General features: G+C 44.3%; 1 protein-coding gene across 8 annotated transcripts in view; it reads right to left on the reverse strand.

Moving 5' to 3' along the window:
• The window catches only part of ASTN1 (astrotactin 1), a 302,845-nt gene that overhangs the window by 58,870 nt on the left and 222,126 nt on the right, over window positions 1-21,849 (reverse strand). For all 8 annotated transcript variants that reach the window (XM_019821665.3, XM_019821664.3, XM_019821666.3 and 5 more), the window contains 4 exons: window positions 19,119-19,313; window positions 17,621-17,748; window positions 10,560-10,664; window positions 8,138-8,326 (listed from right to left, as the gene is read on the reverse strand). In XM_019821665.3, the coding sequence (XP_019677224.3) occupies window positions 8,138-8,326; window positions 10,560-10,664; window positions 17,621-17,748; window positions 19,119-19,313 (617 nt within the window). The remainder of the gene's footprint in view (window positions 1-8,137; window positions 8,327-10,559; window positions 10,665-17,620; window positions 17,749-19,118; window positions 19,314-21,849) is intronic.

The following is a 21,849-nucleotide window of genomic DNA, read 5'->3' on the forward strand; positions in this document are numbered from 1 at the left end:
CCCTGCACCGGACAGGACGAACAAGGACAGTGGGGGAGCCCATTCCTTGTTGGGTCTTTGAGACAAGTCTATCACTTTGCTCTTCAAAACGGGTCCTTGGACAGGCAGCATTGGCATCAAGTGAGAGTTGTCAGGACATGCAGAATGTCAGGCCCCACCCGGACCTACCGGATCAGAATTCCCATTTTAACAAGATCCCAGGTGATACATATTGCGCAATAAATTTTGAGAAACACCGCCATATAGGCAAACAAAAAACTGCTGCGGCCACTGTGCCATTGCTCAGGGCCCCCCGAACCCACAACAATCAAAAACTCCAGAAAACTCAAGTGAAAGGCAGCGGATCCACTACGCAGTCTAACGAGGGTTGACATCTGGCCTTGTCGCGCTCATCTTAGACCAGTGACCTGGCTTCAACGACGTCCTGGCCCCACCTCCATCTTGTCCACTAAACCTCCCACCTTAATCTCTTCTTGTACCATTGGCAGGCAACGTGGCATGCAGCTGCCCACAGTCTGTGTCAGGAGGTGAAGGTGTCCTGACTCTGCCACTTACTAGCTATGTGACTGCATGCAAGTTATTTATTTAAGCTTTCGGAGACTTGGTTTCCTTATCTATAAAATGGGGAGGGTAAGACCTAGGGATTAAATGAGAAAAGTTATATAACATGCTATTTGGTAATATTATTCACAGTGGTGTCTTTCTGCAGCCTAAAGATCTAGTTTACTCTGGACTCTGCATCAGAGCCTAGGGGACTTGAAGATTCAAATTAAACCTCACCCATATGTTTAGGAAAGCTTAGCTCCTTTTCAAAGCCTCTGTTTATGACACCACCAGGCTCAGCTTCAGCAGCACCTTCACCAGGCCGTCTGCCTGGGAAAGCCATAGAACAGCTGTCTCCTCTAAACCTAAATCCCCTCTCTGCTCACTACAGGGCTTTGCGTGGAGCAGGCCCTCAGCAAATGTTTGAGGAACGAATTAATTAATCATTGAAAGAAAATAGCTATATGCCATAATTGCCTTGCCACTTGAGCGCTAACCTCATCGTTGTGAACGTGCAGAAAAAGAGCCTCTGGAACTGGCTTGCAACCTAGGGTTGTAAAGCATAAAGCGTTATAGAAACGGCTTTTATTGCTCTTTGTTGGATTTCTATGTCGCGTCCCGAACTTAATCAGGTCTTCATGCCATTTACCACGATTATGTACGTTAGCCTGCAAAGTGCACCAGCGTCACGTGTCCCACCCTGGGTCTCTGCTGACCAGCACTCACAGACCAGGATCAGAAGGCTGGCGGCCGATCCAGCTATTGTTTCTGCTTCAGCCACGGCAGACATCTGTTCATTATTCTGGGGAAAGGGACCAGCTGAGTCTGTCTCGGGCTCTATCCACCCAAAAACAAATCGACGGAAAGTGGAAAACATGGCATCCTGTGTGGTAAAAACACAATGCCATGTAGGTGGTTTACTTGTCTTCCTTTGACTCTCATCTGACTTCAGACTTGGAGCTAGAGAGTCACCTTACACTCCACCCCACCCCCACCCCCAATACAACCCTCAGCTGCGTATCATGGAAGAAGAAGAAGCTATTCTTCTTAGCTTTCCCCACGGAGAGGAGGCAACTGGCTAGAAACAAATAAACAACAAAAATTCAGTGGATTTATGGACTAGAAAGTGCAGCAGACAGGAAGAGTTTCCTAACTCCCACCTGTCAACCCAGATAACCCCACTGATGTGCATGCACCAAAGGCAATGGCAAGAAAAGATAATGACAAAGGTCAGATCTTGAGTAACAATGGAAGTGGTATTGGAAAAGGAAAGGAAGAAAGCCCTGAGGAAATCCGCTCCTGAATGGAGTATTAAAAAGAAAAAAAAAGAAAAGAGAAAGAAAGAAAATGTACTGGGTGTGTCAGGTGGAGGATGAAAATTAAGCCCTTGGAAGTTCTTATTTGAAGAAGATTCGATGTTTTCTTTTTCTTCTCTTTTCTTTCTTTCCTTTTTTTTTTCCTTTGGTCATTTCTCCAGAATCTACAGATTTGTAACTCTTTACTGGTTTCTTTTGAAGTATGAACAAAATAAAGGATTCATTCCTTCAAAAACAGTGGATGCTAATTATATGCCAGGCACTGCGTCAGGGATGCAGAGTCAAATACCAATAGGAAATGATGACATTGTTTTGCGCTTCCTCCCAGATTTCTATCCCAAGTTCAGCTCTCTGTAGATACAACTGTATGTTTTGTTTTGTTTTGTTTTTTAAGTTACCTTTGTAAGTCTCCGCTCCACGGTAACACAAACTTTTCAGAATGTATTTTTTTCCATGTGTTAAAAGAGTATTATTGTAAAAGTAGCACATGCTTGTGGCACCTGGGTGGCTCAGTCAGTTAAGCGTCTGACTTCGGCTCATGGGTTCAAGCCCTGTATCAAGCTCTGTGCTGACAGCTCAGAGCCTGGAGCCTGCTTTGGATTCTGGGTCTCCCTCTCTCTCTCTGCCCCTTCTCTGTTCATGCTCTGTCTCTCTCAAAAATAAATAAACATTAAAAAAGTGGCACGTGCTTATTGTGGGAAAAGCAATACAGAATTTTTTAGTACAAAAAATATAAGTTTCTACCCCATAGCGCTAATCTTGGAGCAAACAGATAATGTGTATACACACACACACACACACACACACACACACACACACACACAGCTATTTTGAGATTATATACATATGTTTCTCTCTATATAGGTATATATATACATAGACATACTGTATACACATATACATATTTAGTGACAGATTAGAAGATTATACATATATATTTATATAGTGCATATTGGCATATATTTATATGTATAATTTTTAAAACGGATGAGACCCTAATATATCTACTCTTCTGCGATTTGCTTTGTTCACTTGCAAATGGCCACGGATGGAACCTCTCTGGATGGATAGACAGTAAACTAGCAACAGTTGCCTGGCTGCCTCTGGGGTGTGGAACTGGAACACTGGGAACTAAGAGTGGGAGGAAGATTTATTTTTCACTTTATTCTGTTTTATACGTTCTGGATTTTTTAAATAAATAATCTTTTTAAACCAAAAAAAAAAGAGAGAGAGAGAGAGAGAGAGAGAGAGAGAAACAGGGTAAGTGCTGTGCCATCCATTATCGCGGGAGACAGTCCTACAGGGAAATGGCCACAGAGAGAAATGCGAAGAGTGCTGCCGGGGGGATAGGATAGGATACAAGGGGCTTTAAGAGGCAGCAAAGAACTCCACCCAGAGCATCTGGGAAGGGGTGGTGGGAGGGGTGGCAGGTGAGCTTCCGTCAGCTGGGAGAGCAGGAAGGAGGGGACAGTGGAATGGAGGTGGAACAGAGGACAACGTGAGACAGGCAGCACATGCCCACAGGCTCAGAAGTGTGGAAAAGGCTCCAAGCCCTCTTCCAAACCCTGACCCTGGACCCAGAGTTGGGGCCTGAGCCTGGGACTGGGTATCATTTAATTGCAAATGGCAATTTATAGAGCTGGAGAGGGCAATTAAAAAACAAAAGCAAGAAACAGAATTCAGAGCCGGAAAGACTCATTTGCTGATCCTCAGGGGCTAAGGAGAGAGGGAGATCCTTCCAGAAATTAGACAACTGAACGGACACCTGGGAAAGGAGAAAAACAGAGAGCCCCAAGAGGAGACAAGACAGGGACCCAAGAGAAAATTTCTGAGTGAGACAGAAACTTATCTAGGGCCTTGGACTGGGGCAGGGAGGGAGCCTCTAAAGCCTTTCACTGTCTGGAAGCAAATGCAAGGGTTTGGGATTGAGAGTGAGCAGCCTTGTTATCATCAGAGTGGAGGATACTTGGGTCATGGAATGGTCAGTGATGCAGCAGCTGCAGAGGGCAGAGATGTAGCAGGCTGGAAAGGGCTCCCAAAGATGCCCAGGGCCTGATCCCCGGAACCTGTGACTGTCACCTGTGAATGGCAAGAGGGGCTTTGCTGATATGCTTAAATTAAGACTCTTGAGATAGGGAGATTATCCTGGATTATCTGCATGGGCCCAATGTAATCCAAAGGGTCCTCACAAGAAAGAAGAAGCAGGGGGCGCCTGGGTGGCTCAGTCGGTTGAGCGCCAATGATCTCACGGTTTGTGGGTTCGAGCCCCGCGTTGGGCTCTGTGCTGACAGCTCAGAGCCTGGAGCCTGCTTCATATTCTATGTCTCCCTCTCTCTCTGCCCCTCTTCTGCTTGTGCTCTGTCTCTCTCTTTCTCAAAAATAAAAAATAAACATAAAAAATTTAAAAAAAAAAAGAAAGAAGAAGCAGGTAGGAGTCCTGGCAGACAGCCAGGTGACTCAGAGATTGGAGTGACACATCTTAAAGATGGAGACGGCCAGAAACCAGGGAATAGAGTGGTCTTGAGAAGCTGGAAGGGGCAAGGAAGGAATTCTCCCCTGGAGCCTCCGGAAGGAGCCACCTCATTGATACCTTTAGTTTGGCCTATTGACACTGTGTTTGAACCTCTGGCCCCCAGAATAGTCAGGGAATAAATTTACGTTGTTTTAAGCCACTTAGTTTGTGATTTGTTATCGCAGCCCAAGGGAACTAATACCAGGAGTGAGGTCATGCTCACGTTGAGAAGGCAGCCAGGGGTGAGTGAACAGCTTCAAGCTGAAGAGTCTCATGATTAAGTGGCATTTTAAGAAGATAACAGTATGATGTTGAGTGGACTAGAGTGGAAGGAAACTGAAGAAAAGGAGACACGTGAGGACGCAATTTCAGTTTTTCTTATGAGAGCTGATACCATAAGCTCATACGGCTTCGAGACATGGACAGGAGAACCTTCACCTGTTGAAGAAGTATTTGGGTGGTAAGAAGAACAGAACTTTGTAAACGAGTGAGTGTGGAGGACGGAGGAGAGCATCTAGACGTGCTCCCCACTTTGCATTTTGACCCATCGTTGCAGTGCACAAATCTACTAGTGGGTACAGAGAAAAGAGATGGTGACCGCTGAGGTCCCTAGAGCATATCCAGGTAGAAATGCTCAACACTCAAGGGCAAGGTTTCAAAATCTCAGAGATGTAGGCTAAGGTAGACACAGAAGAGAATCACCCAGCAACGGGGAAGAAGAGATGAACATTAAAGATGAAATTCTGGAAAAGAAGCAAGATGTAAATAATTTCTTCAGAGGAGGAAGGGGGGAAAGGCTGAGACACTAAAGGCCAAAGATTTATGAAGAGAATCTAGAGGGAACAGAATCAGGGACTTGAACGGAAGAGAGAATTTTCAAGATGACAGACCTGGTCAAGAGGGACAAATTCTTCAGTTGACATAGATAAAACGGTCACCGAATGGAAAAGTAAACCTCTGACTGAGAAGCCCTTGATTTCCTTCTCCACTATTTCTGTAGGGTGACAGGGATTGAAAGCAAATAATAATAATCTGAAGAGTCAAAAAAGAAGCTGAGGAAGAAGAGAAGGGATATATAAACTACTCACTCAACATCTGGTAGTCCTTATTTGCTCTGTAAAAAAAAAAAAATTAGGATACGCTAATCCTGAACAATAAGTGGGAGTTGATTTTTCACAGGTTTCAGTCAGACTTATTGAAAGACAGATACTCCTCAATATTGGTGTGGCCACACCATGTAGCGGTAGTGTGACAAATAGGTGCGTGATGAATGAAAGGCTGGCTTCTGAGGATCTGGCCAAAAATATCCATCTGTGAGTTTCCGTCAGCCAGGCAGAACTAGAGCACTTTGCGTGTCTATAATAAAACCCACTTGGAAAGCTGCCGCATAAGAAGGGCTTTTCCTACCATTCCCACAGGCGCAGCCACCGCCATCACCACCCGCTGTCACCATAACTGCCTCCATCACCACTAACGACAACCACAGTAAACAACTGTTGGAGACTTACCATGTGCCCGGCTCTGTGTCAGACCCTGGGGATTTAAAGTTGAATAAGGCAGGACACCTGCCTTTGAGAAAATGTGCAGTGATTTGTACAGAGAAGAGGGCAGTCTTTATTCTAATGTCTGACCTGAGAAAGCTGTTCACATAAAGAGGGACGTGTAAGGATCCATACACTCTCGGAGCTGGGAGGAACCACAGAGGGCATTACAGGGGAGGTCCGGGCCGTTAACTGACGAAGCAAAAGTCACCTGACGAATTCTAGAGATCCAACCCTTAAGTCCTATGCATTTTCCATTTGGTTTCACTCCTAATAAATCTCCTTTCTTATTCAATCTGTGAGTAATTTTAGGCATCTGATCACAGGCGCAAAAGCGAGCAATAGAGAATCCCTTTCCACTAGAAGGTTTTGAAAGTTAGAGTGGACAAGAACATATAATCAAGGGACTCGAGTCCAAGAAGATGGCACTTTTATGTCATGGTAGGTCCAGCCCTCTCAGAACACTCGCCACCCCTAGCGTATAACTCCCATCCTGGAGCAGCCCTCTCAGAGTGCAGAAAAGTGGAAGAAAATCTTCCTTCGTTTTACGTATTTATAAGTCTTCATCAGGAGCATCCTTCTTTTGGAAGAAAAGGAAATTAGTGCCTACGGAGGAGAAAAATATTTAAGAGTAGTAAGCAGACCAAACAAAAAAAGAGATAAACTCTATGACGCAGAGGTAAGACTTGGGAGGGGGTGGTACCCATGGATAACTGAGAGATATCAAAGTAGACATACAAAAATGTTTGAATATCTTCTGAGATCAGTAACAGGCAAGGTATTGTATACATAATACTTATGAGAACTAGAGCCACCAGTTGGACTGTGACAAAATGAACTTGAGAATGGCTTGAGATCAAGATGGGAAGGCGTAGTGCCAAGGTCATGGATACACCTCCCTCCTGGGCTCAGGGTTTAACTTCAAGGACATTGCAGTGCTGGGGATAGAAGCAAAGAACAGAACCAGGAATACAGGGGAAGGTCAGGCTCATTTCCCTGTAGTCACAGAACCTGGCCATCCCTGAACCACTGGCAAACAGAAGCAGGGGAGGAATTAGCCTTTTGGTTCAATCATTAGGCTCTGGCATAGAAATGTAAGAAAGCTTTGCCAGCTGGAACTGGTCTTATCTACATTTGCTTACATGACACTCCTTTCTTGGCAAATTGGAATAGAACAGTATTAGGAGACTGAAGTTTGAAAGGATACTAGAAGCCTGTGATTATGTCCTTGGGTTTAGAGGAATCAGGGCTTGGAGGAAAACGCCTGCAACAACTGGGAGCCCAGACACAAGCCTCTTACTGCTTCTGGAAGAGAGGCCCTCACGCCTCTGCTACCCATCAAGTGAGACAAAACAGAAATTTCTATGGAGCTCAGAGAGTGAAGAGCATCTCAGCCATGGGGGCACATTTTCCCAGTCCAGCTCTGCTGACACAGGGGTCCCCTCATTTCAGAGGGACTCTTGATCATTAAATCTTAGGATGACTTACTTCTTGAGTTTCCATTGCACTAATTTCACGGCTTGCCCTTTAGCAACTCGCATATCTATAACTCGGCCTCATCAGAATGCCATGAGGCTAAGCTCGGAAGAAATTCCACGAGTGGCGATTCTACATCAGTCTTGGTTGATCAGAATACATTATTTGCCAGCCAGTACTCCTCCCATACCAGAAGGTGAATTCAAAAGGTTTGAATAACTCCAATTTCTTATACTTACTTGGACAGAATACTAACCGGCTATCCAAGAGTAGACAAGGATTTATTTGTACGGCTGTTGTTCAGAGCTTTGTAAACACTTGAGCCAATGGAGATTTCCTCTTAGCACAAATCAGTGGGGAAAAAAATGGGCCTAAAGATAGGGCAGGATGGGGTGAGAAGCAGAAAGTGGTGGAGACTGCGATACTCTCTTGCTCCTCCCACATTCCATGAGAACGGTCGAATACTTTGTTTGCCCTTGCCATGAATGCACAGGGACTGACTGGTAAATACCCTGAGTGGACTCTTTTCATGGTAACTCACAAAGTGACCATACGGTTTTGACCCCATCCTGTATCTAAAGTTTCCCCAAACATCCCAACCCTGGCAATTTTAAGGATGGGCTCAGAGCATCAAGACAGTATCTGAATTAGTCCTCTGCCAACAGACTCCTTTATTTTGGTCCCATGATTTGCACCTAGACAGCCGTACCTGCAAGGGTGTAGAAGATGCTGGTGAGCACATCACTCACCTTTGCTGATGTCTTCATATTCCAGCCAGAGTCGCCGCTGCACCTGCTTGTTTGGGTACCAGATGGAACAGGACTCCTCAAAGCCGTAGATAGCTTCCTGGATGTAGTGGTTGCCAAACTGGTCCAAAAGGGCCACAAAATCCCCACGAGACGTAGCTCCATCCAGGGAGTGGAGCGCATTGCTGAGGGCTACAGAGAAACATCACCCATAAGTAAGAGTGAGGTCTCACAGGGTGGGGAGCATCTGGATTCCCAGGCCACTCAGCCTCAAAAGCGGAAGTACCTCTGTGGCCCAAAGTGATGCTGGAGAGCTGGCTGAAGTATCAGGTGAACTTCTCCAGTTAGCTACGTCAGACACTTTAGTCCCTAAATGAGTATCTTTTCAAGGCAGTTGGTTATGCTGTTAGCTTCATGCAGGCATTACCTTGCCAAATCTAACGCCCCGCTTCAGTCAATCTTGGGTTTTCTTTTTCAAATCACAAGTCATGACATCAAATTAATTTAGTGAGCTCAAATAATAGCATTAAAAAAAAAAAGAATAGCATAGTCTAAAATAGAAACACAAATACCAGTGAAGAACATTTCACATCGTAAGATGATGTACTGGTTCACGAAACTTCTTTTGTGCGTATGTGGGGGTGTGCATATGCACAAGGTCGCAGCGTAAAAAAATGTCTTCTAACTGTGGGTAATGACCAAAAGAGTTTTTGGAGACAGAATATTGCCTTCAGACACAGACATTGGTAACGGGAAGATAATGGAAGAAGAGGAGTAAGGAAAGTCCCTAATACACTATTCATATTTATTTCAGAAAATCAAAAGTGTACAAACAGGGAAATACCAAATGGAGGAAAGGATCTGTTCCCCCCCCCCCTCCTCCCCAGCCACATCTCCACAGATTCATTTTCCCTGTTTAGGAGAATTACACCTGTCAGAAAGAGAGCCCACAACAAATTTTCCAAACCCAATGCCCTCTGAACCTGGCCAGCTTTAGTCTGACTTTCTCTGTACACACCTGTGTCCTAACAGGACAAGGCCGAGCCCGGCCCAGGCTCAAGACCCTTAGTGCAGAAGTCCACATCACCTGTGATGCCACCTGTGGCTTTGAAAGGCATGTGGCAACAGAGATGTCCCCCTGTTAGCCCTCGATGTGCACAGCACCTGTGCTGGGTGCAAACTCAGCACGTGAACAGGCCAAATTCTCTACTGCTACATTTCCCGAGAAGGAAGAGTAGCTTAGTTCTTTCAAGGATTTTCTGTACCAGCAGAGTTTACTTCAGGAAGATTCCCCATCCCAATCCCTTCCTGCCAAGAACTCTTTCACGTTAAAATAAAGTTCTGGGCCCCCTTGTGTCCTATGGACATGTTCTACATCCTTAATGCACTTTCTTTCCCTAGACGTAAAGCTTTACTTCCGTGAGGATATGGCTCATTTCCTCTTTATGCTTCTCTACCTGTCCCCTATTACGTCTCTCCTGTTGGCGCTAAGACTCTGCCTTTCTGTTGCTGACCCAAAGGTCCCTCTCCTTGTCTTGTCCTCCCGTGCCAACAATGTCATCTGGCTCTAGTTACCTTTCCACCCAACACAGAGAAACAAGACCCTATGGCATAAACTTCACATCTGGCATGTTCTTTAGGTAGCTTCGGAGAAAGAATGCGAGTAACGTTCTCCTGGTCCCAGGGGATGACGTGGAATGGAGGTGCGCACCTGTATCAAGGCCTTGTCTGTAGCAGTTTTCCCATCTGCAAATCACACATTCAAATAGCTTAAGTGCTAGGAAAAACTTGATTCAAGGCATTGACCGCTAAAGTGTCAAGAAACTTGTACGAGCACCTCACTGTTGTGTTTTGGCTCAATTTGTCCTGAGTTTTGGAATTCACTACTCCTTAACTTATTAGCTAGCTCTCTCTGTTATCTATCATCTCTCTATCTTTTGCTCACCTGCTAGTATTTCGTGACCATAAAAGCTGTTTTCTATCCCCTCTCCCACATCCTCCTCTTTCTTGCTCTTTTGCCCTTATTTCTTTCATTGTCTGAAAACTCTAAGTCATGCTCTTTGCATGTGGACGGTTTTATTCTGTCAATTTCTACAAAGTCTGCTTTTGAACATCCTCTCTCTACACTGTGTGACCCCAGGAAGAATGATAAAGTAGGTGTTTATCTTCAGCGGTTCCCACCTTGCCCTTCCCATCTCTTCTTCGGTCCATGATAAAATGTGCAAAAATTTAATCTATACTTAGACAAGGATCTGATTCCAGGGGCTTGTCCTTAAGGGTGAATCTGAGTGAATAGGTTATGTATCTCGCTGAAGTGGCTACATTTTAGACTGCTTCTTCAACAATGGGATAAAAGGCTTGTGCCCTTGGAAAGAATTCTAAGCCCCAGGAGCCAGTGGGACGGACGGCTTGCTGCGGTGCTCACCCTGAGAGACGGCCACTTGGTTGAGTTTGATGTGGTACATCACAGACCGGACCTTCCAGTGCTGCAGCACAGGGTATCCAGACACCTCACTGAAGTTCACCATCCCTAGGGGTAGAGGAGACGCGGGCTCAGTGTGTGCAATTGATTCACAGGTCCCAAGTCTACTAGGTTAGCAGGTGTCATTGTGAGAGAATGAGAAAGCATTCTTTGATGGAGAGAATTTCTGGAATCACAGCGACAACAGCTATCATTTTCTGAACCCTTACTCTGTGGCAGACATTTTGCTAAGCACTCTGCATGTATGAAGTCACTTGATTGTCACCAGACAGGTGTTATTATCTGCGTTTTATAAATGCAGAAACTGAAGCTCAGAGAGCGTGTCTGCATAAGGGCCCTAGGCCACCAGCTAGAGCCAGGGTGGAGATCCAGATGTCTCTGAGGCAGGGTGGTGCTCTTAACCATTCTTTTTTTTTTTTTAATGTTTATTTTTGAGAGAGAATGAGAAACGCAGAGTATGACTGGAGGAGGTTCACAGAGAGAAGGGGAGACACAGGATCCGAAGCAGGCTCCAGGCTCTGAGCTGTCAGCACAGAGCCCGACGTGGGGCTCGAACTCATGAACTGTGAGATCATGACCTGAGCCGACGTCGGATGCCCAACCGACTGAGCCACCCAGGTGCTCCTGTTCTTAACCGTTCTACTACAATATTCCCTGAGTAAATTTATATGAAACGCTAGGCTTACTGTAACACACCAGATTTTCACTCTCTTTAATAGCTGCAGTAATTGACTCAGCTCACGTACCTGATAACATTGATTTTTCTGTCCCATTTAACTGATTTGTGTTCAGTATTTAAGTTTTAATTACTCTGAAGCTGATAATGCTTATTTCTTCTTCACCAAGAGGGACAGGGTCAGCGTGACTAAGTCATTAAGGGGCAGGGTGGCCCTGTATTGAGTGCCATCTATGTGCCAGACGGTATGACAGACACTTTATTTGTGGTCTCCCTTTTTACCAATGGGAGAACTGAGGCTGTGAGAAGCCAAGGCACTTGTCCAAAGTCATTCTCAATAAGCACATCCTTGTAGGTGCTTAGAGAAGATAAAACAGGCTATTCTTGCTTGAGCACCTTGGAGAAGGAGGGGCACCCTATTTGAATTCCAGTCATTATGATAAATATAAAACTCTACAGAAACAAAATAATTATGCTGTAAGAAATTTAAAAAAAACACCTTGCTAAGTTTAGAAAACCAATTTTAGCTTCATTTCTATGCCTAATATTTGCTGTGTGTGTAAGTTATAGGAATAAATATATATGTATGTGCGTATGTGATATGTGCATATACATATATGTACATAATGTACATACACATTTATGTACATATATGTATATGCGTACCACATACGCATATACATATATGTACATAAATATAATGGCAATATGTATAGAAAATTTAGATAGTGTGTTTTAATATAATGTGTATAAATGTAATGGCGGTAATACATACGCAGTGAGTTACCCTACCATTTTGACCCATGCTTCCGTGAGGCGAAATCAACTAATTTAATACATAAACTGGATGAAGAGGGGGTGGGATTAATTAGCTGCTTGTCAACTCTGGTCAAATTAGCTGAGTGACTACCAAATTTCCATTTCTGTGTGAATCATACAAGAATAATTATTGGTGAGGCAAAAAGAAAAAAAGGTCAGAAGGGGCACTTAATGAATCAATTGCTTAAATTTCATGTCAGGCCATCAAAGATAAGTTACTTGAAACTAAAAGAAGGTTTTCCGTACTTTTTTTTCTTTCAAATGTTCTTCTTTCAGGGCATTAAGCTTGGTGACAACAGTCATACTTTGGCTTTTAACCTTTATGTTAATTTTATTTTTAGTTTTAGTTTTTAAAGTTTATTTATTTATTTTGAGAGAGTTAGAGACAGCATGAGCAGGGGAGGGGCAGAGAACGAGGGAGAGAGAGAATCTCAAGCAGGCTCCATTGCTGTCAGCGGGGCTCGAAGCCACGAGGCCGTGAGATCATGACCTGAACTGAAACCAAGAGCTGGACGCTTAACCGACAGAGTCACTCGAGCACCACCCCCTTATGTTAATTTTAAAGGCATATAAATGAAATTCTAACTTTACAGGATTAACATCCCAGTCACATACCTCAAAGGCACATTTTGGTAGAGCACAAAACGCGCACTCTTTGTAGAACTATTGTACGTAACGCGCGTTCTCTAGTTACGTCAGCTCACTAGCTTGCGGTTATTTCAAAAAGACTATTAATAAAAAAGTGAGCAAGTCCAATCAATGAAGCCTTTTCAGTATATTGGAAAACATTCCCTTTAATGGAGCTGCTTCCTGATGGGAAAAGGAACAGGCCGGACATGCAGTTCTAACACTGGCCATGTTGCTAGAGGGGCCCCTGGCTGAGTTCCTCTCTGGCGACCTAGCTGGGGGATCTTTTGGCTGCTGGAGGTTTCATCTGTAAAGGCAGAGGCTTAGCAGAGGCGATCTATTGCTTCCTTTTCAATCCTGAGATTCCAACCAGCTGTGAGACTTTGGGCTGGGCAAATCCTAGGTTTCCACTCTCCTATCTGAAAAGTGGCGATAATGGTATTCATCTCGCCTGCTTTACAGGTGAGCTGCCAGAACCCAGTAAAGTTATGGGTAAAAAGGTATGTTGGGATAAGATAAAGTATTATACACACACGCGGCTTCTATAATGTTGTCTTCTGCCTCATCACCCCTAATTGTATAAGCTTGACATTTCTTTACAGATGCTTTTATTATAAATTCCTAAGCTTTAGTTCAGAACAACAGAGGAAAGAAAATTACAGCAGGGATGTCAGGGGTTAGGAAGGGGTAACAGTGTCCCATATTCACTCAGGATGAGCCAAGTTCACTGTCACTTAGCTGTCACTTAGCTGCTGAACAACAATCCTACTGAATGCATTTCGGCTCCACCATGATCAGGAGACAGTTACGGAACTGTCAGTGCTTGGGAGGTGTTATTTTGTGCCTGCATGTGGATAATATGTCCATTAGTTAGGAAGAAAGGGGTATTTTAAAGTATATGCTTTCTAGCCGGGTCATAGGATTCTTTCTCAGTGTGCCCTTGACATGCAGTCAGCTCTAGTTTTTTATTTTATTTTATGTTATTTTATGTTATGTTATGTTATGTTATGTTATGTTATGTTATGTTATGTTATGTTATTTTTATTTTTATTATTTGGGACACATCTCTCAATGACTCTTTTTTTCAAAAAAAAATATCTATGTTTTCTTTAGAAAGAACATACTTTCCCCTATCTATGCTTGAAAAAAGGAATGACTGAATTGATTTATGCACAATCAAGAAAGAAAGAAAGAAATGAAGAAAAGATGGAAGGAAGGAAGGAAGGAAGGAAGGAAGGAAGGAAGGAAGGAAGGAAGGGAGGAAGGGAGGAAGGGAGGAAGGAAGGGAAGGAGGGAGGGAGGGAGGGAAGAAACAAGGAAGGAAGGAAGATTGGTTTCTCCTGTTATTTTATTTGAAATGTCAGGGAAATGTATTCTGCCCAGAAATTTTAAAAGTCTGTTTCCTTCAGATGAACCCGAAGAAGTTCCAAAAAGATCAGAGCTCTAAATCTTTACGCAGGTTTAATAATTATGGCACCCACTGGCCCATAAATGTAACCAGCAGCCTCCTCTCCCTCCTCGGTCTGCCTCTGGTTTCTTCTTTTTCTCAACTGAGAGATTCAAAATACAGACAGGCATTGGCCAGACCATATATAAAAATAGAACTCCGACCCCTAATCTGCAGCAAAAAGCTCAGGAAACCAAACTATTATCTACAGTAAGCACCCCAAGAAACTAGTCTACTGTCTATAAATCAGACTTCTAGAAGCCAGACCACTATCTCTGTCAACCAGTCCAGGAAGCCAAACAATAAGCCCTGTAAAAAGTGGCCCAACATGACCAGGACTTGACTGATACCTGACAGCATTCCTATCTTTGCTGTTGCTCCCAACTTAGGTCCGACCTACGTGCCCCTAAACATCTGCCTGGAATGCCTCACTCCCAGGTAGTTGGCCCACCCTCATACCAAAAGCGTCCAACCTGGGCACATCCGAGGCCCTCCCTTCTTTCCTCTGCAGCTTTCCTACTCCTCTGTCAGCCCTTCAGTCTTGGCCAAAATGCAAGTGACAGCGGCTAAGTCTCTTGCTACAGCAAGCTCTGAATAAACAGCCTTCACCTGTTTTAGTTTGGCTGCTCTTCATTTATTTCCACACAACTTACAACACAAAAAAGGCTGGCAAAGCTCAGGGTTCTCAACTCTTATAGTTTTTTACTTTTTTAAATGTTTGCTTTATTTATTTTTGAAAGAGAGAGAGGGAGAGAGCATGAGCAGGGGAGGGGCAGAGAGAGAGAAGGAGACACAGAACCTGAAGCAGGCTCCAGGCTCTGAGCTGTCAGCACAGAGCCCGATGCGGAGCTCAAACTCATGAGCCGTGAGATCATGACCTGAGCCGAAGCTGGATGCTGAACTGACTGAGCCACCCATGTGTTCCGTGATGAAGAGGGAAGCATTCAGCAAGATAAAGCACCAAGATCAATTATTTCCCAGTATGTTCTTCCAACCAATATTCTGAAAGATGGAAATGGCTATTAGGTGTAAAACGTTCTCTAGTTAAACAGGTTTGGGAATTGCTGGGTTAAGCGAGGCAGAAGGGATTTCATTGCTACAGGGCTTCTTGGGACCTGCTCTCTCTATGCTAAGGAGTTGCAAATTGCTGAGAGGTAGATACCATAGTCTCTCTAAACAATATTTCAAGGAAGAACCTATTTATAGTAGAGCACTGGTTTTTCATGAAAAAACACCACCATGCCTGTAAATGCTGATATTGAAGCTTCTGAGGATCACTTTAGCTCTAAAATCTTCTAAGCTTGTAGGTTTATGGGCATTATAACCTATAATAGCACCTAGGGCAACATGATATGATATTCTCTATGTGACTCTCAGGAAAGATACGATTCAAATGTTACCAGAACCAGAAAGTTAATATAGGAGACATTTGGTCAAACGTCTCTTGAATTCTTCTAGTCATTCTGGGCTTAAAAAAAAGCAAGATTGAACCTTTGTGCAACAAATGTTAGACTTCACTCTCTCAAGGCCATGACAAGTGTAAATGATCTATATGGACATCCTTCTACTCCTTTTATGTCCACTGTGCCAGACTAGGAGAGGCCCAAGGGTACAGAAGGGAAAGAAGTTTCTGTCGTGGATGAGGACTGGGCTTGGATTTGTTCCTCATTCCCACAGACGTAGAGTCGAACGTGCTCTTCTGATGTTTCTCAGATCTCTCCTCACTCCTCCAAAAGTGCCTCAGGTGGTATCTAGGACTCCTCTCTGTCCTCCCAGCCTAGTGACTGAAGCAAAGTCCCCTCACCTCCACAATAAACTACGACGCATGAAGTCTCGGTGGACCTTTAAACAGGAGACAGGGGTCTTTGGTGTGGAACCTGTCCTGTTTCTGTGTGTCATTGTACCCCTCTTTTTCCAGGCATTTTACACACACACATGGGAAGTATTGCTCAGCAAGTGACACGGAAATGAGAAAACCGGACTGCCTACCACTAGACACGGAGCACCAGGAATATTCTACCCACTTTACAAATATGAATTTATTTACTCCTTGTGTCCATTCCATAGGGAAGACATTTTTCTATTCATTTTCACAGGTAAAAATATCGAGGCACAGAGAAGGTAGGTAACTTGTCTGAGATGACACAGCCAGGGAAGGGTTGAGCCCAGCTGTCAGGCTCCAGAGCCTACGTTATTAATTGCTACGCAACGCTCCCTCAGACAGACCTACTTCTAATCTAGTTCAGGTCTACAATAAAGTTTGGACCATAAGGTCATGAACTTGATATCTTGAAGAGGTTTGCCCTCAGCACAACCCATTCTTCAGAAGAGGGAAGAAAAAGGAGAGAAAGGTATTGGATGGGGGAGACACAGAACGAGGAAACGAGAAGAATAATGGAGACTTGAGCACAGCAGCAGTGTAACTGAGCTCACATCCAGCTTTATAGCAAGTGATGCTGAGTTCCTGGTCGGCCGTCCCTTAGGGGTCCACTGGACTTTTGAAGTGTCTTCTTCAGTCCAGGATGTGTTAACAGGGTAGGTCTCCAGAGGCCCAAAATGGAGGAGCATTCCCTGAGGTTCCTGCCTCTTCCAATCAACCCATACTTTAGTTCCATAATGAGCCCAGGGGAAGAATGGCAGCAGGCTCAAAACAGCATTGAGGGTCATCATCCCCAACTTAGGATGAGGCCCATGAGCCCCCCAGAGACTGCACTGCCTCAAATCACACAGCTAGAAAGAAAGAGCTGTGACTCAAAGCCAGGGTCATTCGACAACAAAACTCTACCATTTTCTCCTCCCTCGTGCTGGTCCATAAGTACCTGCCAGGGAACCCAGCGGCCCCAGTGACAGATATCCTAGGCTATGGTAGCCATCCACCTTCTCTCTGACTTCACTTTCTCGAATCCACCGAGACCTCTAAACCATTACATACCTGCTATGCCATTTGTTTTCAAAGCAACCCAATGAGACTCGCAGGGAAAAGTACTAACACTACCATTTTGCAGATGATTATATAAAAACATTGGCAATTTTACTGACAAATAATCCTACCAGTGTTTCAGGATTAAGTTCTTATTGTTTATTATGGAAATTACTCACTAGTTTCTCTTTTTTTTAATTTTTTTTAAACATTTTTTTCATTTCTGAGAGACAGAGAGAGACAGAGTGCAAGCAGGGGAGGGGCAGAGAGAGGGAGACACAGAATCCGAAGCAGGCTCCAGGCTTTGAGCCATCAGCACAGAGCCCGATGCGGGGCTCGAGCGCACAGAACACAAGATCATGACCTGAGCTGAAGTCAGACGCTCAACCAACTGGGCCACCCAGGTGCCCTGGCTGGTTTCAAAACCAAAATAAGTGAGGTCAAGAGTCTTGATTTTATGAAACCATCAGGAGCTGCCTGCTTTTTGCCAGTTGAGTGGGGCAGGACATACTCACCAGTCAGGAAGTCGGGGTCAGGGGTGGGCTCCGAGATTTCCTCCAGGCACTGATTCTCCAGGGGAACAGTGGCCACCACAAGACCATCTGGCAGTTGCTGGTCTAAACCCCGAGCAAAGTTGTTTTGCCTGGAAATAGAATAGATGGTCATTTCTGAGTGTTAAGGTGAATCCCAGTTCTTGGTGGGCAATCTAGATCTCAGCCTACAATAAAAAAATTCTTCCTGGACCAAAAGGCTTCCCTCCTCCTGAACCCCACTTGCTGGACATGCCTGGAGTAGGACGGGGTGTGAGAGGTAGGGTGAGGGCCGGAACAGACGAGACGTAAATCAGCTGAAAAGGTTATTCAGAAGATAGAGAACATTCTTCCCTTCCTCCCATCCCAGGCCCTACCTCCTGATCCACACTCCCCAAGATCTGGGCATACACAGTCTTATTTCTAGACTACAGAGAAGATTCCAGCCACCACAAGATTAGTTATGACATCTCACTGCTTGCCATTGGCAAATGAAGTCCCAGCCTAAAAGGGGAAAAGTCTACTGTCTGTAACAGAAAAAGCAACTGATTCCAAGAACTGGCTTGGGTATTTACTCTTGGTTTGCTCATAAGGGTGCAGGCCTAGGATGTTACCGATTACTGGTCCATATTATAACATTCTCCTCCTCCTCCTCCCCTTCATCATCATCATTGTCTCCTGGGAAGCATGGGCTCTGAGGAAGATGTATTCTAACAGCCTAAGACAGACTAGGAACAGGGGTCAAATGGAGAATCTCCAAGAAGTATTCTAAATCAATGTCTTCAAATATTTTGCTCTCAGGACCCCTTTGTAGTTTTAAAAGTAAATGAAGGCCCCACATAGCTTTTGTTTGTTTGGATTTTATCTGTCAATGTTTACCATATTAGAAATTGAAAGAGAAATTTTTGTCATATGTATTAATCCACCTAAAAATGAACATATTGTGAAAAATGATGAGGGGAGTGGCATTACTTTATATTTTTTGCAAATTTCTTTTGCAGCTGGCTTCTCTCCTCCCCATGCAACTTACTGTAATGTACTGTTAGGGTTGAAGTGAATGAGGAAAATCCATTCTCTCTGTAGTTGGGAGAGGCAGGACCTTGTATAGCTCCTGAAAGGATCTCAGGGACCCTCAGGATCCTTGGGCCATACTTGAGGACTACTATTCTAGACTGACTCACACACTGATTCTTCCACTCAGAGCAAATCAGAACATGAGGATTCTCTGGTGGCTCCCATGGGAAATCTGCAGTCCCTGCCTGGGCAAGACAGAAATTTATTTAACACTTTTTTTCACCCTGAGGAAGCACGGTTCCCAGATTCTGGAAAGAGGAGAAGACCATGGGAGAGAACACAACCTGTCCTTTTAGGATGCCGTTCCCCTTGCTCTAAGATACAAAGCTTTATGCTGACTTTAAAGCTCTTCAAGGAAGAAGACCCACCAATGGTGCCGAATAATCAGTTCTATAGACATGAGAATCACCTGAATGTTCCTTTCAGCACTTGCCCAGCAGCGACTTCCTTGGAATGGTTGTTGTAACCAAAGAACATTTCCCCAAAGAGGGTCTGGTTCATGGGAAGCTCCCTGCTTTCCCCACAGTCACCGCCCTCTGGGCAGGTCTCCGCGATGAGCTGGCAAGAGCGTCCATCCACACCAAGCTTGTAATCCTCGATGCACCTACCATGGTGGAAAACTCAAGATAAAAAGCTGTTCCATCAATGAGATATGCAGTCAACTCAACCCAACAGATTGGGAAGAAACACCTCTGGGAGAGTGCTGGGTGGTAAAGATTATGAGTATCCCTGGTTCATTTTGGTCCCTTTAGAACTCAGTTTCTTAAGCCTACAAACCGAGTCTCCTTCCATTATGTGATCATACAGAAACTCTCACCTTTCCTCTGCAGACAAGTGCTTTCAGAGCTTTGGAATGCTTCCTTCTCTAAGTATATGCTCTCCCAAACAGATCAGGGGAAGAGTCACCGGCCATAAGCTTGTAAGCGGGTTACCACATTGAAATCTGAGATATTCTAGAACCTTTCTCCAGAACCATCAGTGTGGCCAGACCCTGCATTTGTTTAGAGGGTAATTAGGCAGCAAAAGGAATGACACTGGGCTTAAGAGATTAATAACCTTCTCATCTGGTCCTGTGACAAGTCAACTAGGAAATTAGAAAGATCGATCATCTTCCGACTGTGTTCTGGGTGAATGTATTCAAACACAAGATCGTCCCATGTTAAACACCCCCTCCATTCCGAGCATTCCGAGTAGCCTTCCTGAACTAAATAGACGCTAGGGCACGCTGTGTGAACACCTCCTTGGCGTCCCTCCCCATTAAGCATGTACAGTTACTCTAACGGAAGAGCAGTACTGATGTTGGTAAATATGGCTCAGTGACCCAGCAGTCATTAATGGGACCTTATTTGTAGTTATACTGAGAAAAATGTAATTTGTTAGTTCAAGGACTACTTTGATAAACCCATCATTTAAAAAGCAGATTAATTTAATGTGGGTTTCTCCTTAAAATATACCGGATTTAGAATTTATAGATGTTCATGACATGAAAACACATCATTTATCACTATCTATGGTAATTTTCGTAACAAGATAAAGACCTCTCTTCTATATGGAGGAACAAATAATCACAGTGTTAAGTGGTGAGAAGTGATGATGGTGCCCTTTACTGGGTGACCTTGGGTGAGTCGATTAAACTCTCTGAGCTTCAGTTTCTACAACTGTAAAAGGCAGGGGAAAGGCTGCTTTGCAGAGCTGTTGAGAAGATCAAGTGAGACAACGAACTTAAAGAACTTACAGTGTCCCCGGCAAACAGCAAATACTCAGCAAATCCTGCTATCGCTCTCATCAGCAGAGGGACGAATGAGGTCCGTGTTACCGCAACTTTAACGGTTCATAGTCCGCATTTGCCATTTACAGATTTGTGTGAACCGGTATGAACTATAGCTCTTTAAGTGCCTGTGATTTAGTCTTTACACAAAAGTGTGAAGTCTTGGAACTCTTGTGCCAGGCCATATACAGGGGCTTGGAGAGTGCTAAATTCACACACGTACCGAATTCTGACTGAAATCAGAAAGAGATTCTACGGCTCCAGCCTACGTCTGGGACAAGACAGTCAAGGGGCTCCTTCCTGGAACCATAACTCACTGTTTCTGGAAAGAACCGTGAAGCCGGCCGATCCCCTCTCAGTCCCTCCTGACAGCTCCCCCTTCCGCACTGGCCCACTCGTCCCTCCTTCTCGGTGTTCATACATGTGTCTCACCGTAAGCTCCTTTGAGGGCAGAGGCCAGTCACCTATCCTGCGGTCTCTCCTGTATCTAACACTGAACTAGGTTCTCTGCACAGACCAGACGCCCATATGTATGTTTACTAAATAATTTATGAAAGTATCTCTATTAATTGAAGCGGGCCAGCCGTACCCCACGACATTATAGAGACGTTGCAATTTAGAACAAGTTGCCACTTACAGAAGGGAATTTTACAAGAAACTGAAGGTAAAAACTATCAATTGAAAAGAAAGAGAATACAATGAAATACAATAAAATAACATTAGCACTCCACCCAATAATCCTGTCATGATTATTCAGCAGGCACTGGCTTTTGGCGACAAGCTAGCATAGCTTTATTATTATAAACATTGATTTTCATTGCAAGACTCTTAGATTATGAGATCCTTGAGGGCAAGAACCATATGTCATTCATCTGTGCTGCCCGGGGGCTGGCATGGTGTGTGGCATAAAGCATGCACCCTCCCTGACAGCGGGGGAGACAGGGGTGCGGAGGGGGGAGAGGAGGGAGGGAAGGGAAGGAGCGGGGAGAGAGAAGAAGGGAAGGAGGAAGGAAAGCGGAGGAAAGGACAGACAAGCAAACCATGAGTGTACAAGAATGGGCCAAATCGTTATTTACTTTATAAATATAACATGCAATGGTCTTTAAATATAATTCTAGTCAGTGGTATAAATGTAAATTTTGAGGGAACCACAGAATTAAAGAGAGATAGAGAGAGAGAGAGAGAGCCTGGATTCTAATCCTGATCTTCCCGCTTACCAACTCCCAGTCTTGAGGAGCATCTTAACCTCACGGTGCATTGTTTTTCTCCTCTGTAAAATGGGGTGGCACTGCCTGCCCTGTTCCCTCACACATTTATCCTGGGAACAAATGAAATGAAGGCTCTTTGACTGCACCGAGGAATGACCAGGTCA

The sequence above is a fragment of the Felis catus genome, chromosome F1 (assembly GCF_018350175.1).
Source record: "Felis catus isolate Fca126 chromosome F1, F.catus_Fca126_mat1.0, whole genome shotgun sequence".
Taxonomy (NCBI): Eukaryota; Metazoa; Chordata; class Mammalia; order Carnivora; family Felidae; genus Felis; species Felis catus.